This window comes from Brassica napus, chromosome A6 (assembly GCF_020379485.1).
Source record: "Brassica napus cultivar Da-Ae chromosome A6, Da-Ae, whole genome shotgun sequence".
NCBI classification, from domain to species: Eukaryota; Viridiplantae; Streptophyta; class Magnoliopsida; order Brassicales; family Brassicaceae; genus Brassica; species Brassica napus.
This window is the reverse complement of record NC_063439.1, coordinates 8,347,653-8,362,320: the sequence shown is the minus strand read 5'-3', so window position 1 is coordinate 8,362,320 and position 14,668 is coordinate 8,347,653. Positions and strand designations below refer to the sequence as shown.

Below are 14,668 nucleotides of genomic sequence, written 5' to 3'. Positions count from 1 at the left end.
AGCTTTAACAGTTAAATAACAAAATAGAATAAGTAATAAAATTGTTAATATTATGGTAACTAGAGCCCGTGTCCGCGCTTCGCGCGGATTACATGTTTAATTAAAGAACAATTTAACTAAAATTGGAAGTTTTGAAGTTTCTGAAAGTGCAAGTTAAGTTTTGTTTTTTTATAATGCGAAGACATTGGAAGCGGTGATCATCTTTTTTTATAAACTAAAGTAAGTTTGAATAATAAATTATGTTGATGAATTTAATATTCGTAAGAGAAAATAGTATTTGAGTGTGCCTATTTAATTGACGTAGAAAGCTGTAACGTAAATTTAAAAAAAGTTGATTGGTGTCGTTTGCTATGAGGCTTAGGATAGCAATTTATTCTTCTTTTGGAAGCGTTATATGATATCAATATCGTTGTCAAAGTAGAAGCGCGATCCAGGTGTGGTTGTGAGTGATAGTTTCCTTGATAAAGTGAAATATTTGTAAGCATTTAGTTTGACATAAACTTTATGTTTAGTTTATTACCTTCATGTAACCGTAGAATGATACTTGTGATGATTATGATTTGGTTTTTCCTGGTAGATATGCGATTTAACTCCCTGAAATTAGACGTCTCCTTGTCCCATAAAGTTAAACGTACCAGTTTGGATCTACAAATAATTATTGTATTATATTTCAAATTTTTTATATTTTCTATATATCTAGGGTATTAGAGTCATTTTGGGCATTTTGCTACATGTCATCTCTACAATTAAAAAAATAAACATGAGATGGATAATTTTATTTAATGTTGGTAATATCTTATGCATCATCTAAAAAATAAATATATATATTCATATATAACATTCCAGATTTAGTAATATTATTATTTTTATATAATTATACAATTTGTATTACTAAAGCTTTTAAAAATATGCAATTTTTAAATATCTAAATATCTAATCGTATGATATTTAGTTTCTTATATATCTACAAAATTTTAAAAATATTGTTTAGGCCAAATGTTTGATAATTATACAATTTTATATCATTTTTATTAGTTTTATACAATTTGATATAATATATATAAAATTTATATTAAATTTTATTAAGATAATAGTAAAATCTATAACATTTAATAAAATTTATTTTTAAATATAAGTTAGAACAACACTGAGAACCTCAATTGAAATAGCATAATAATAGGATGCGTGAGAAGCTTTGTGATTTAACACGCCTCCGGTCACTGTGGCGAAAGACTAAACAAAAGCATGTAATTTCATAAAATAGAATGAGCTTCTTAGTTTCTTGGTATCATATACCGTAAATGGATATTGGGTTGACTTCAGTATTGACTGGGATTTAAATAAATTGTTTGGGCTTCGTAATTGACATGGATATCTGTCCAGTCTGAGATGAGCTGGTAAATTGATTGGCCAGGAATTTTCTACCTATGTGGCACACCTTAGAAGCCCTCAAAATAGCTCCTTTTATATAGTAGGATAAAAGAATAAAGTATTATTGATTATTTTGTGAATTGAAAAAAACCGATTCAGAAACCTTTGAAATTTGGTTATCCTTTTTATAGAAAAGAAAATTTTATATTTAAAACCTTAGAAAGAAGATTTAGTTTGTCAATGGTTTTCATTTATTTTTTTGCTATATAACAACAATATACAGTACTTTATTATTGTAATAATCTAAAAGGTTGAGCATTTTTTTGCTGTGTGTTTTCAGAAAGGTCAGTTAGGTCATGGAGATATGATCCAACGTGACAGGCCTACCGTTGTCTCAGGACTCTCTAAGTGAGTTTCTGTTTCATCTGGTGTTTTGCACATGAAGTGATGCTCGTTAGACATTGATTTTTTTTTTCTGGTTTATCTTGTTTTGTTGAAGGCACAAGATTGTGAAAGCAGGAGCAGGGAGGAGCCACACGGTTGTGGTTAGCGATGATGGCCGGTCCTTTGCTTTTGGGTTGAATAAGCATGGGCAGTTGGGTTTAGGCACCGCCAAAAACGGTATGAAACATCTGAATCTATTTCTGCTTTGTGTCCTCTTTACCGTTTTAATGGTGTGAATTCTGTATATTCCAGGATTTGTTTCTGTAGAAGTTGAATCGTCGCCTCTTCCATGTGTTGTGTCTGATGAGGTCACAAACATTGCCTGTGGGGCTGAGTTCACGGTGTGGTTATCTTCTACCGAAGGATCCACTATACTGTAATGGTTTCTTTAATCTTTGGTCTAGTTTTGTTGTTTTGACTCTAATTGCTTGCTTAATTGAAAAGTGTTTGTTTATAGGACTGCCGGACTCCCACAGTATGGTCAACTTGGTCATGGAACTGATCATGAGGTAATCTATTCAAAGCTCAATAAATGTTTTCATGTTTGGAGCAAATTGTTTGTGATTATTTTGAAACTTCCAAACATGTTTATGAGGTTACGTTGCTACTGTGTCTTTTCAGTTCAATATGATGGAAACATGGGTTTAACTCGCCTACGAAGCTCAGCCACGTCCTAAAGCCATAGCCTCTCTTGCGGGTGAAACAATTGTCAAAGTTGCATGTGGAACAAATCACACAGGTATATAACCATTATTATTTTTTTCTCTCTCTCTCACCCAAAAATCTTTTGCCTTTCAAGAAAGCTAACTTCAAATTCTAAAATTGTCAAAATTCCCTCATTCAGTGGCCGTCGATAAGAATGGGTTTGTTTACACGTAAGTAGCTTCTCTATTTCATTTTAAACATCTGCTTTTTCGATTTACATGTATGATACATGTTTTTTTTAAAATATTTTTTTTTGAAACATATTGCAGATGGGGCTTTGGTGGATATGGAAGGTTGGTACTAGTCCATCTCTGAGTTTGTTACAACTTACACGGTAGAATTTTAAAGACTGGTATTAGATACTAGTTGTATCAATTGCAGGCTTGGACATAGGGAGCAGAAAGATGAATGGTCTCCTCGCCGCGTTGATGTGTTTCAGATACATTTTGTTTTGCCTCCAAATGCCATTGTCTCTGCTGGCTCTGCAAACTCCTTTTGTAGTGCTGGCAAGTGACTTTAATCTGAACTGCCTTTACATCGTGTGTTACTCCTTATGATCAGATATTTATACGTTTCTGGTTTTTTTTTTCAGCCGGGGGACAGTTATACATGTGGGGAAAGGTTAAAAACAATGGTGAAAATTGGACGTACCCTAAACCTATGATGGATTTAAGGTTTGTCTTTAAGTCAAGATTCCACTTATGATTGTGAGTATTGCTTTTAACGTTTTTATAATTCGTTATGCAAGTGGGTGGAACTTGCGGTGTATGGATTCAGGAAGCTTGCATCATTTTGTTGGTGCGGAGAGTTCTTGCATTAGCTGGGGTCATCACGCTCAGAATGGAGAACTTGGTTATGGCCTCAACGGTCAAAAGTAATGCCACATTACATAGCTAACTTAGTTTAAACACCATGTTTTTGACTGTTACTGAATATTTCTCGTTTCAGATCCTCTGTAGCGCCTAAAAAGGTTGATATACTCGAGGGAATGCATGTGATGGGGTGAGTTCTTGAGAGCTTACCGCAGAGATGATAAATTTAAACTTTCTTTTTTCTTCTAAATAATCTGTTGTGTTATGTTTTCTGCAGTGTGGCATGCGGTTCATGCCATTCTATGGTCATCATAGTTGACAGAACAGACATCACTGATCGTCCTTGAGCAGGTAAGTTAAGAAAGAGTCGAATTCTTATTTGATTGAAGATGATAGTTATTTAAAGATGTTGTACCGACGTGTTTAATTCCTTATGTGATTTATGCGTCCTGCAGCTCGAGATCTACGACGGGAAAGGATCATTAGAAGGTATAATTCACTTTAAAATCTTTTCCCTGACATAGTTTAGTCATGTTCTTGATGTGTTTCTTTTGTTTTGAACAGAGAGTGTAGAACCAAAAGAAGAAACTGTGGCAACAATGAAGCAACAACCTGCCAAAAGAGGTGCTTCTAAAAAGATGAAAGCGTCAAAAGCTTCTTCTGATTTTGAACAAGACAGTAATGAAGAAAACAGCGAAGATGGAGAAGAAGCCAATGGTAAGAAACAGGGCGCTCGTGGCAGAGGACGTGGCCGTGGAAGAAGAGGCCGCGGTGGCCGCACCGGTAGTGGAAAAGCTTCGCCGGTGAAGACCGGTGGAAGAAGAGGAAGACCACGTAAGTCTTAGAAACAACTTTGACTCCGAGTTTTTCTTCGATGGTTTGTAACAGTTTCTCGTTCTTCACACAATGAGAGGCTATAAGAAACACTTTTTATTGCTTTATCAAACATTTGTTTAAGCTTATCGGATTCTGTATTCTGATGTAACCACATCGAATGATTTATCCGTAGTCAAAAACATTTTCGATTTGAACAATTTTCTGATAGCATGCAGCATGTGTAATCCACTCCTTTAACATACGAGTATCAGGCACTCTGTGGATATACATGAATTTATTTTCTATTGATTTTATTCTCACTTAGCCCTACCCTTTACTTTGTTATTTTTTTTTGTTCATAATACCATGTACAATGGTTTAACTCATTTCATTATCAACACCTTTTTTTTTTTTTCCTTTTTAACATTTCACATCATCTTATCTCTCTTTCGGCTCATTTATTTAACATCCGCTTCATCTTAACTCTCTATAATAATTTATTTTAAAATTTTAACATCCTACTCCACTATTTTTAATACATATTTATCTTTTACAACATAATAATTACATATCAATAATTTGATTGTAATTAACTTTAAAACTAATATAACATAACTTTTTAGTGATAAATGACGTGTTTTCTGAAATAACATAACTTTTTAATAACATAACTAGATCTTGATCCGCGCTTCAAAAGCGCAGGGTTTTTTTACAATAAAAAATTTAATAATGTTAATGATTCTTGTATGTTCCAAACATTTTGTCTGGTTGGAATAAAAACCGATCCGAATATACATGTTTGGTTCAGATTTAAGTCTACTGCAAAGTATCTATCGGGTATATTTCGGACCCGCAGTATCGGTTTAGGTTTGGATTCTACATAAATCTGAACCGGTGCCCTGAGTATTTAAAATGTTTTGTATATATTAAATATATTTTTCTGTTTCGAATATGTCTTTGGTATCACGATTATTCTTTTGTGTTTCAGGTTTAGTTTTCGATTAATGTTTCAGATTTCAAATAAAATGTTAGATTTTTAGAAACATATTTCGTGTATATGCATAAAATTTTGAATATAATTAAAAAACTTTAAAGTATTGTCATGTTCTATACATTATGTTTTACATAAAAGTTTTACATTCTGTGTATAAAAAATTTGGTTCATATAATATGTTAATCAATGTTGTAGATCAGCCTTTATGTGGGTCGGATAAATGATCATCATAGCTGACAATAGAAACTATATCTAAACACTATTTTTCTAGTATTTGAAAATAAATGTTACTATAATTATTTTCTGTTAATAGGCACAAAATCTGGTCACATAATCTTTTAGTTTGGCACAAATATTAAATGTATTATGTGAAGTTTGATTAATTAAAGTGATATAAAATATAACATTCTAATGAAACAGTCCAACAACTTTTTATAAGTAGATTTTTAAAGACTGCTTCCCTTTTAATAGTATAGACTAGATTTTCACCCGCACATCCGTGCGGGTAGATTTTCATTTTAAAAATATATAACATATATTTTTGCAAATATTTAAAAGATATGATTTACATTTTAGTGTTATATATTGTATAAATCTATAATGTTATTGGTTATGTTTCTTATTCGATATTATTAATGTATAATGATTTGTTTTATATATTTTACTTTATTATTAATTTTATTATATACTAATATATTTTTGAGTTTGGTAAAATAAATTCATAGTATATAATCAAATTGATAATTTCCTTCATTTTTTTCTAAATTTTAACAAACTGAATACAATAGATTTTAAAATTTTATTTAATTATCCTATAGAAATTATATATTTTTAACATAATTTATATTTCTATGTTATTTATTTTAGTTTAGTGTGTCAATTTACAAGTAAATACATTATAATAATACTATATTATTAATTATAAAATCAATCGCTGTATTAATTTAAAAATATTTTAAAATTTTGTTAAGATTTTGTTAGATTTTTTTTCAGCAGATTTTGTTATAAGTAAAAGTAAAATTTAAATTTACAGTTAAAATTTATTTATTAATATCTATATAATATATATATATATATATTAAATAGATTAATTTAAATAATTTTTTAACACTAATTAATTTAAATAATCAAATAAATATAATTGATGAAATAGACCTAGTATGAATTTTCTTATGGTATCTCCTTTAATAAATAATATATAGAGTATAATTATAAAATTTGGAAAAATAGCATACACTTTTATTTTATTTTTTTATAATAAAATTTTATTTAAATTAACTTATAATAGTATATATTATTAGTTACAAAATTAATCAATGGTATTAATTTAAATAACATATTTTAAATTTTTAGAAAGATTTTGTTAGATTTTTTCAACATTTTGTTATAACTAAAAATAAAATTTAAATTTCAAGTTAAAATTGATTTATTATTGATATCTTTATGTATTTAATTGATTAATGTAAATAATTAAATAAATGTAATTGATGAAATGGACCTAATAAAGCTAGTATGACTTTCTTATAGTAGATAAAAATAGTATTTCTCTTTTAATAGAGAGACTAGATTTTGACCCGCGCTTTCAAAGCGCATGATCATTTTCGAAACATTCCAAATTTATTTGATATAAATTTGTATTTTAATTGTATCTACATTTAGATATTACAAATGGAACATTATATTCAATGTTTTGAAACCCGACCCGACCCGCAGTAAAATTGGAAATTTTGGTGGCTCATATGTAATCCGTTTTAGTTTTTTTTTAAAAACTGTTATTTAAAAATTCTATAAAACCCGTAACAACCGCTAAAACCCAAGATCTAGTTATCGGTTGAGCTGGTAGATGATCCAATATGTAATTCGGTTTGATTTATTTTTATATTTAGAGTACTGTAATATATATTCATGAATGTTCAGATGGATAGTGAATATATTATGAAAGTGATATTCTAATTTAAATACAATTTTAGTCCAACTAAAATTCCATCTTGTGAATGGACCAATATTTGAGAGGATGCATACTAAAAATGAAATAGATTTGAGCATCAATAATGTGTATACGTCTATTACAAATTAATGATTTACGTTTGAAAAAAAAATTGTTTATTTATTTAGTTAGTTTACTTTTGTTATTCACATGTTATTAGATACTTTTTGATGTTTTGTCTATGGCTTATTTTAAATTTAAAAGTTAATTTCATTATTCGCATTAGAAATGTAAATATTTATTATTTTATTTTGATATATATTTTTAGTATATTTAGTTCTTAATTTTTATAATATATATATATATATATAATTATATTTTTAAATAATTAAAATATTAACCCTTACTCTCTGGCATCGATTCATGTTAATGTAATTTTTATGATATATTTTTGTTAATATATTTGTTCAATTAGTTTATATTTGATATATATGTTACATGTCTCTTTGAGTAACCCGTAAAAAATATATTCATAAAGCTATCAACAGTAACAGGTTTCATCGTATAATTACTATTAATATTTATTTTATCATATATATATATATATATATTTAATACTCTAACTATAAAAATTATGTTTTTATGTATTTGGTGAGGGTTTTGAACCATTTTTTTTTTTGCATTTGGATTAATATATAGTTGTATATATACAAATGAATATATATATATATAAGTATTTATTACATTAATAACTAAAATATAATTGATTAGTTATTTAGATTTCGAATTAATATAAATTAAATTCATTAGTTTAAAAATAACAGATTAGTTAGTTAGTTCCTTAATTTTAGGTATGATGTATATTTAATAATTAAATTAGATATGAATAGATGTCAAAAAAAAACAATTAGATATGAATAGAAATAATAGGAAATATAATTAAATATAATGGTCCAACCTAGACTATTTGTAAGTAGATAAAAATTGCTTCTGTTTTAATAGTATTGATTATAGTGACTATAATCTGAACTGCCTTACCTCATGTGTTATAGTCTTATATTCTCATACTTATACGTTTTTGGTTTTCTCAGGTGGAGGACAGTTATACATGTGGGGAAAGATTAAGAACAATGGTGATGACTGGATGTACCCCAAACCTATGATGGATTTAAGTCAAGATTTCATTGATTGTGAGTATTGCTTTTAACGTTTTGTAATTGGTCATGCAAGTGGGTGGAACTTGCGTTGGATGGATTCAGGAAGCATGCATCATTTTGTTGGTGCGGATAGTTCTTGCATAAGCTGGGGTCATGCTCAGTATGGAGAGCTTGGTTATGGCCCCAACGGTCAAAAGTAATGCCACATTATATAACTAACTTTAGTTTAAACACCACATTGAAAGCTATGCTTATTATTTCTCGTTTCAGATCCTCTGCAGCGCCTAAAAAGGTGGATTTACTCGAGGGAATGCATGTAATGGGGTGAATTTCTCAAAGACCTTACGGCAGAGATGATAAAATTGGAACTTTTTTAGCCGTTGTATATGTTTTTTTTTGGCAGTGTGGCATGCGGTTTAAGCCATTCTATGGTCATAGTTGACAGAACAGATGTTGCAGATCGTCTTGAGCAGGTAAGAAAAGAAACTGAACCAGTTCTTATTCGATTGATCCCTCCAAGGAAAGCTCAAGATGATGCTTGGTTCCTTATGCAATTTATGTGTCCTGCAGCTAGAGATCTACGATGGGAAAGGATCATTAGAAGGTATATTTTATTTTAGAATTTATCCCCTTACAGAGTTTAATCATTTGTTGATGTTGTTCCTTTGTTTTGAACAGAGAGTGTAGAACCAAAAGAAGAAGCTGTGGCAACAACAAAGCAAAAACCTGCCAAAAGAGGAGCTTCTAAAAAGAGGAAAGCGTCAAAAGCTTCTTCTGACAGTGATGAAGAAAACAGCGACAAGGAAAAGGAAGCTCAAGGCAGCGACAGCGACTACAGTGATGATGATGGAGAAGAAGAAGCCAATGGCAAGAAACAGAGAACTCCTCGCAGAGGACGTGGCCGTGGAGGACGAGGCCGCGGCGGCCGCACCGGTAATGGAAAAGCTTCGCCGGTGGAAGAAGAGGTAGACCTCGCAAGTCTTAGAAACCACTCTGACTCCAAAAAAGAATCGACGTGGTCTATTTTTCAACAGTTTTCCTCTCTTTCTTCACACAATGAGATGCTACGAAAGACTTTTTTAATTACCGTATCAAACATTTGTTTAAGCTTTACCGGCTTATGTATTCTGATGTAAACCACATCGAATGATTTATTCACAGTCAAAAACATTTTCGATTTGTAACAACAATTTTCTTATCTCATCCAAGGACAAAAGTGGTACGGTTGTCTTGATTGATTTCGGATAGCATGCAGCATGTGCACTCAGTAACTATCAGCACTATATAATAGAAGTGTATGGCATTGTGTCAATCACTGTTCAATAGAAGTGTAAAACATACGAGTATCGGGATCTCAGTGGCTAGATATGAATCTATTTCTATCGATTTCATTTTCATTTAGCCCCACACTTTCCTTTGTTATTTTTTGTTCGCAAAGGCACAAAACAATGAATCTACACTGTGGACTTGACGCGTGTATATAGTGTCAATATTACAATTGAGTAGTGGTTGGGAGGCCTCGATCATTTGGTAAGAGAGAGGTACCCCACACCATCTATTTCCTCTCTTTTTTGCAAATCACGGCTTTTCTTTTTTTTTTCTCTTGGGCTGGTCCACTAATGGGCCCACAAGCCCATCTTATTCAATTTCCAAAACTCCCTTCCTTCCCTGTTATAATTTTCTTCAATATAAATTCAAAGAAAAACTACAATCCTTAAAATTGTAGGAAACAATAGATAAAGATTTCTGTCTATTAAATAAAAGAATACCAAAAAGACTTGAGAGAAAGCTTTAAGAAACCATTTGCTTCAGTCTTATAAACATTTTTGTTAACATATCATTGTCACTATTGCTTACATTGCAAAAACCAAAATTTTATCAGCATATTTAACAGTTACTTTAAACCAAATCGATAATGACGATTAATATTCATTTAAATTGAAAAACCTGAAAGTGATGAGAGAGAGAGAGAGAGAGAAAAGGTACACATGGAAAAAAAGACAGAGAGCACATGACAGTCACATGCGTGGTATTATTTTAGGTGAACTAATAACATTATATCGACTTGCCAATTAGCCATAATTGAATAATCCCCCACTAATTCATTATTGTTTTCATCCAATCAATCCAACACAGCTTTTAAAGTTTTGTTAATCCACTCATATGAATCCAACTAAACGCATCTATCTGTTGGTCTTCCTCTTCCATAGCATCGAAGTATTTTAAGTTTTTTTAATTAATTATAAAAAATCAATTGCTAAATTGAAATTAAGGATTTATTTGTATTAGTATAAAAAGGAAAATGTCACGAGAGAGATCTGACAGTGACAGCGTTATATCGCTTTTATTGGCACCTCAAGAGACAGAAGAAGAAGAGGAAAGATTGGCGGATTCCAAACCCAAACACTAAACCGCATTTTAATTGCTTTCCTTTGAGTTCCGTTTCCTTTTGCTCCAACTTCCAACGACACACACTCTCTCTCTCCCTAAACTCTGATCCAACAAAGAAGATAAAACGGTCTCTGTCTTCAAAGAACAACAACAACAACATCGAACATGGGAAGATCTCCAGCTTCTTCTTGTCTCCGCATCATCGCTTGCGCCGGCGGTGACGATGCCACTGAACCTACGGCGGTTTGACTTCTTCTCTTTAATTTCCAATTTAAGATCTGTGTACTTAAAACTCCTATGCTTCCGTCAGAACCATGGTCGGACTTTTTTTGGCGTTACTTAGGTTTAAGTTTTGTCTATTTTTGGCTTATTAATTGTTTGATTATTCATTAGTTAAAATTTGGAATTATTTTTTTAGGTTTTTTTTGTCTGGTTTGTCTTGGAGATCTATAACTATTGTGTTTAATGGTTTTTTGTGTAGCGACTAAGTGTAGATTTAAATGTGTTGTGTGATGTAGAACAAGAGCTCGCGTGGATGGAGTTTCAGGAAGAAATCTGGGAAAAATCGAGGGTTGATCACTACTAGTGTTGTCTCTGATACAACTCCTGCTTCTAGGACTAGAGAAACTCTTGAATCTGCTCTCCTCAACTCCCCATCTCCTGACAATAACATTGTGTCTGAAAAGCACACTTTCTCTGTTGATGATGATGAGAAGAAGAAGAGCCAGTTACCTGTTACCTATGTGGCTGAACCTGTTGATGAGAAGAAAAAACAATCCGCTGAGGATAAAACAACGGAGCTGCCTGTTCTTGTGGAATCGAAGGGGACTGAGACTGAGGAGGATGATTTGATTGGAACTGAGCTGGAAGCTAAGTTGGATGTAGCAAATGCTGCTGATGCAACCCTGATAGAGAAAGACACTACTCCCGAGGTTGAACCAGAAGCATCTGAAGCCGATGAAGTGATCATTACCAACAAACAAAGTGATGAAGAAGTTGATGATTCTGTTATCATTATCATCCAAGCTGCCATACGTGGCTTTTTGGTATGTTCTTGTTTCCTTTTATTCTTATGTGTCTTTTCTTACGTACTAATGTTAGTAAGGATGTGGAAGAAGCTTTCCTTAGCCCTACGAACATGGTAAAGATGTTAAACATTATCACAACCTGATTCTTACTGGAGTGTTGCTAAACTGCAGGCGCGAAAAGAGCTTTTGAGGCGGAAGAAAGTTGTTAAACTTCAAGCTGCCTTTCGTGGGCACCTGGTTAGGAACCAGGCAATGGGATCACTGCGCTGTGTCCAAGCTATTGTCAAAATGCAGACGCTCGTCCGTGCTCGTCATTCCACCAAAGATGGTAGCCGTGTCTCAGCAATCTCGGTAAGGTTTTTGAGATGGCTTAATTGTGTTTTCAGTATATCATTTATTGCTATTAAACACTGATTCTAGATTCAGGATAAGGCGGAAACAAATGCAGCAACACAAAAGCTTCTTGAAAACAAGTTTGCTAAACATGTATGTTTTTTTTAAACTTGATAATAGTGCATTTACAGCTTGGTTATTCATGTATATTCATTTTCTTACACATTTTTGATTATAGCTAATGGAGTCAACTCCCAAGACGAAGCCTATTAGCATCAAATGTGATCCGACAAAACCTAGTTCTGCTTGGAGCTGGTTGGAGAGGTGGATGTCTGTTTCAAACCCTGAGAAGACTTCGAAATCAGATATGGAAACGGAAGAGCAACAGTTGGAAGGAACCAAATCATCTCAAGTTGACGTGGTGAACTCTGACTCAACAACCTTGGAGACCGAAGCTGAAACTGGTCTCCCAAGTAAGGTAGCAGCTCATCATATTGAGCTATCCGAGACAGAGAAAATGAGCCAATATGATTCACCAGAAGCATCTGCAGAGGTTGATCATGACTTGATCCAGTCTCATCCACTTGCTGCAAAGGATCCAGAGGCTTTGCTCGAAGAGGATGATCAGCCTAAACCTTCTTTAAAGCGTAAGGCAAGCAACCCTTCATTCATTGCCGCGCAGTCGAAGTTTGAGGAACTTACTGCATCCACTGGTTCCAGCAAAGCAATGGTGCTTTCTTCTAAAGATGGTGTTTTAGGTGAAGAAGGCAAAACAGATATAGATTCATCAGAGGCTAACACTACAAACACGAAAAAGGATCAGTCTCTGGAAGATGTTGCTCTCGGTGGATCTGAGTGCGGCACCGAACTCTCTGTAACTTCTTCCCTTGATTCACTTGACAAGAAGTCAGACATTGAGGGTGCAGATTCCAAGGCTGAATCTAAGCTTCTAGAAAACGGCACTCCCAAAACAGACCAAGCAGAGTTGATAGAAATTGATGTGAAAGCTGAAACTCCGTTGGCTATTGTTGAGGACCGTAAGGAGGAGGATGAAGTTGAGGTTTCAGTAATACAGCATGAATCAGTTATTAGTACACCAGATTCCAAGAAGAGACCTGCAGAGGATGGAACAGGGCTTCAAGCTGTAACTCCGATGTCAGTCACTGAATCTCAGGCAACACCGGCAAGTCAAGCATCTTCTTCAGTTAAAGCAAGAAAGGAAAAATCCGGCAAGAGTGGTTCAAGCCAAAAGAGGAAAGTTAGCAAGAAAATAACATCAACTCCTCCCAAACAGGAAACTGGTAACGGTGAGGGTAAGAATGTAAGAGAACAAGAAGAAGGGAAAGAACAGAAAAGCGGGAGAAGAAACTCTTTTGGTAATGATCAAGAAGCAAGAGAGAGCAGCGGAGGCAAGAACTCTCTTCCAAGGTTCATGCAGCCAACACAGTCGGCAAAACTTAAGGTTCAAGAACATAACTCACCAAGATCAAGCCCTGATCTTCAGGAAAGAGAGGTTTCCGTCAAGAAGAGACATTCATTGCCTGTTGGTGCCAATGGGAAACAAGGCTCTTCTCCTAGAATCCAGCGGTCTGCGTCTCAGGCACAACCGGGAACTAAGGGTAAATGAATCTCCTCCTATGGTTTCTCCGCAATATACTGTTTTGTATTTTATATGTTTTGTTCAATTACTGAGGGAATGTTTGATTCTGCCTTCGCTTTTGACAGAGAGAAAATGGCAGAGATGAAGCTGAAGGGAGTGAAATGGGTAAAGAAAAATGTTAGGGGAGTATTTGATGATTGGTATGTTTGTTTTCAGACCATCCTTAACTCTAATTTCAGACAACCCAAGTGACAGATGAAGAATCGGAGAATGGAGAAGGATAGTCTTTTGTACAGAATCGTTTTCTTTTCTTCTTTCAAAAAAATGTTTTATTTGTGTGGCTATTGGATTATTTGGTTTGTTGTTTTATTGGGACATAACCTGCTTAACTGAAAGTCGTGCTATAGATTATTTTTTTTTATATTTTTCACAGAAAGTTCCATTCTTTTTTTTAAGTGTCCTACCCGCTGTTTTGGCCGACTTGAAAAAACGCAGTTATTGCTATATTCTGTTTTAGATACCATATTGTCTAATCCGAGACAGTTTAGAATGTCTTCCAATAAATACCAGAAGTAGTTAGATCGTCTGTTACTAGAATCCCTTATATATTAATTGAGGAACATTTGAAAAGATGTAACCTCAATTTTGTATTAATTAAAAGAGGCCCCAATGCATAGGTGGCACTCAATTAGGTAGTCAATTACATTCAATTGAAAAATAAGTAGGTCCACATTCGATTTTTATATGTTGTTAGATACATAAGTTGGTCAAACTATATGATATAATGATATGATATGATATTTTCTTTCCTTAAATAAAACCTACGGAATTACCATAAATGACTAATATATATATGACAATTAATGATTTTAATAATAAAGATTTGATAACAATGTATATCTCCTCCATCACTTTTTGTTTAATTTTATGTTATTAAAATAAATTAAACAATCAAATTAGCTATAAAAATAAAATTTAGATTTTTTCGTATATGTTATATTTTGAATTTTTAAAAACGACAATAAATGACTAAAACTATTAAAATTATTATGTTAAAAATTAATGATCAATAGTTTAACATTTTTATTAT

General features: G+C 32.8%; 3 protein-coding genes and 1 long non-coding RNA gene across 6 annotated transcripts; all 4 read left to right on the top strand.

Annotated features, from left to right (window-relative positions):
- The first annotated feature begins 1,875 nt into the window (after positions 1-1,875).
- On the top strand, positions 1,876-2,581 carry LOC125575403. Its single transcript, XR_007340324.1, has 3 exons — positions 1,876-1,992; positions 2,068-2,324; positions 2,437-2,581. It is a non-coding gene; the product is annotated as an uncharacterized LOC125575403 (long non-coding RNA).
- Positions 2,582-2,651: 70 nt separating this feature from the next.
- On the top strand, positions 2,652-4,357 carry LOC111198855 (protein RCC2-like). 2 transcript variants are annotated; one of them, XR_007340322.1, is made up of 8 exons: positions 2,652-2,690; positions 2,790-2,813; positions 2,902-3,194; positions 3,269-3,394; positions 3,469-3,522; positions 3,610-3,683; positions 3,788-3,821; positions 3,897-4,357. XR_007340322.1 is itself a non-coding variant. In XM_048782510.1 (7 exons), the coding sequence occupies exons 3-6, from the start codon at positions 3,130-3,132 to the stop codon at positions 3,677-3,679; spliced, it is 315 nt and encodes a 104-aa protein (XP_048638467.1). In that variant the 5' UTR covers positions 2,652-2,690; positions 2,790-2,813; positions 2,902-3,129; the 3' UTR covers positions 3,680-3,683; positions 3,788-4,357. The 2 variants fall into 2 exon arrangements, 1 of the variants encoding a protein (XP_048638467.1); XM_048782510.1 differs by having other exon boundaries at positions 3,788-4,357.
- A 3,797-nt stretch (positions 4,358-8,154) lies between these two features.
- LOC106349916 (histone deacetylase HDT2-like) lies at positions 8,155-9,396 on the top strand. Its single transcript, XM_048782509.1, has 4 exons — positions 8,155-8,422; positions 8,497-8,699; positions 8,797-8,830; positions 8,905-9,396. Exons 2-4 carry the CDS (start codon positions 8,613-8,615, stop codon positions 9,360-9,362), a joined length of 579 nt encoding a protein of 192 aa, XP_048638466.1. The 5' UTR covers positions 8,155-8,422; positions 8,497-8,612; the 3' UTR covers positions 9,363-9,396.
- A 1,194-nt stretch (positions 9,397-10,590) lies between these two features.
- LOC106346985 (protein IQ-DOMAIN 32-like) lies at positions 10,591-14,003 on the top strand. 2 transcript variants are annotated; one of them, XM_048782508.1, is made up of 6 exons: positions 10,591-10,860; positions 11,136-11,663; positions 11,817-11,996; positions 12,072-12,131; positions 12,217-13,597; positions 13,704-14,003. In XM_048782508.1, exons 1-6 carry the CDS (start codon positions 10,783-10,785, stop codon positions 13,721-13,723), a joined length of 2,247 nt encoding a protein of 748 aa, XP_048638465.1. In that variant the 5' UTR covers positions 10,591-10,782; the 3' UTR covers positions 13,724-14,003. The 2 variants fall into 2 exon arrangements, with proteins under 2 accessions (XP_048638465.1, XP_048638464.1); XM_048782507.1 differs by having other exon boundaries at positions 10,592-10,860; positions 12,066-12,131.
- The last annotated feature ends 665 nt before the right edge of the window (positions 14,004-14,668 follow it).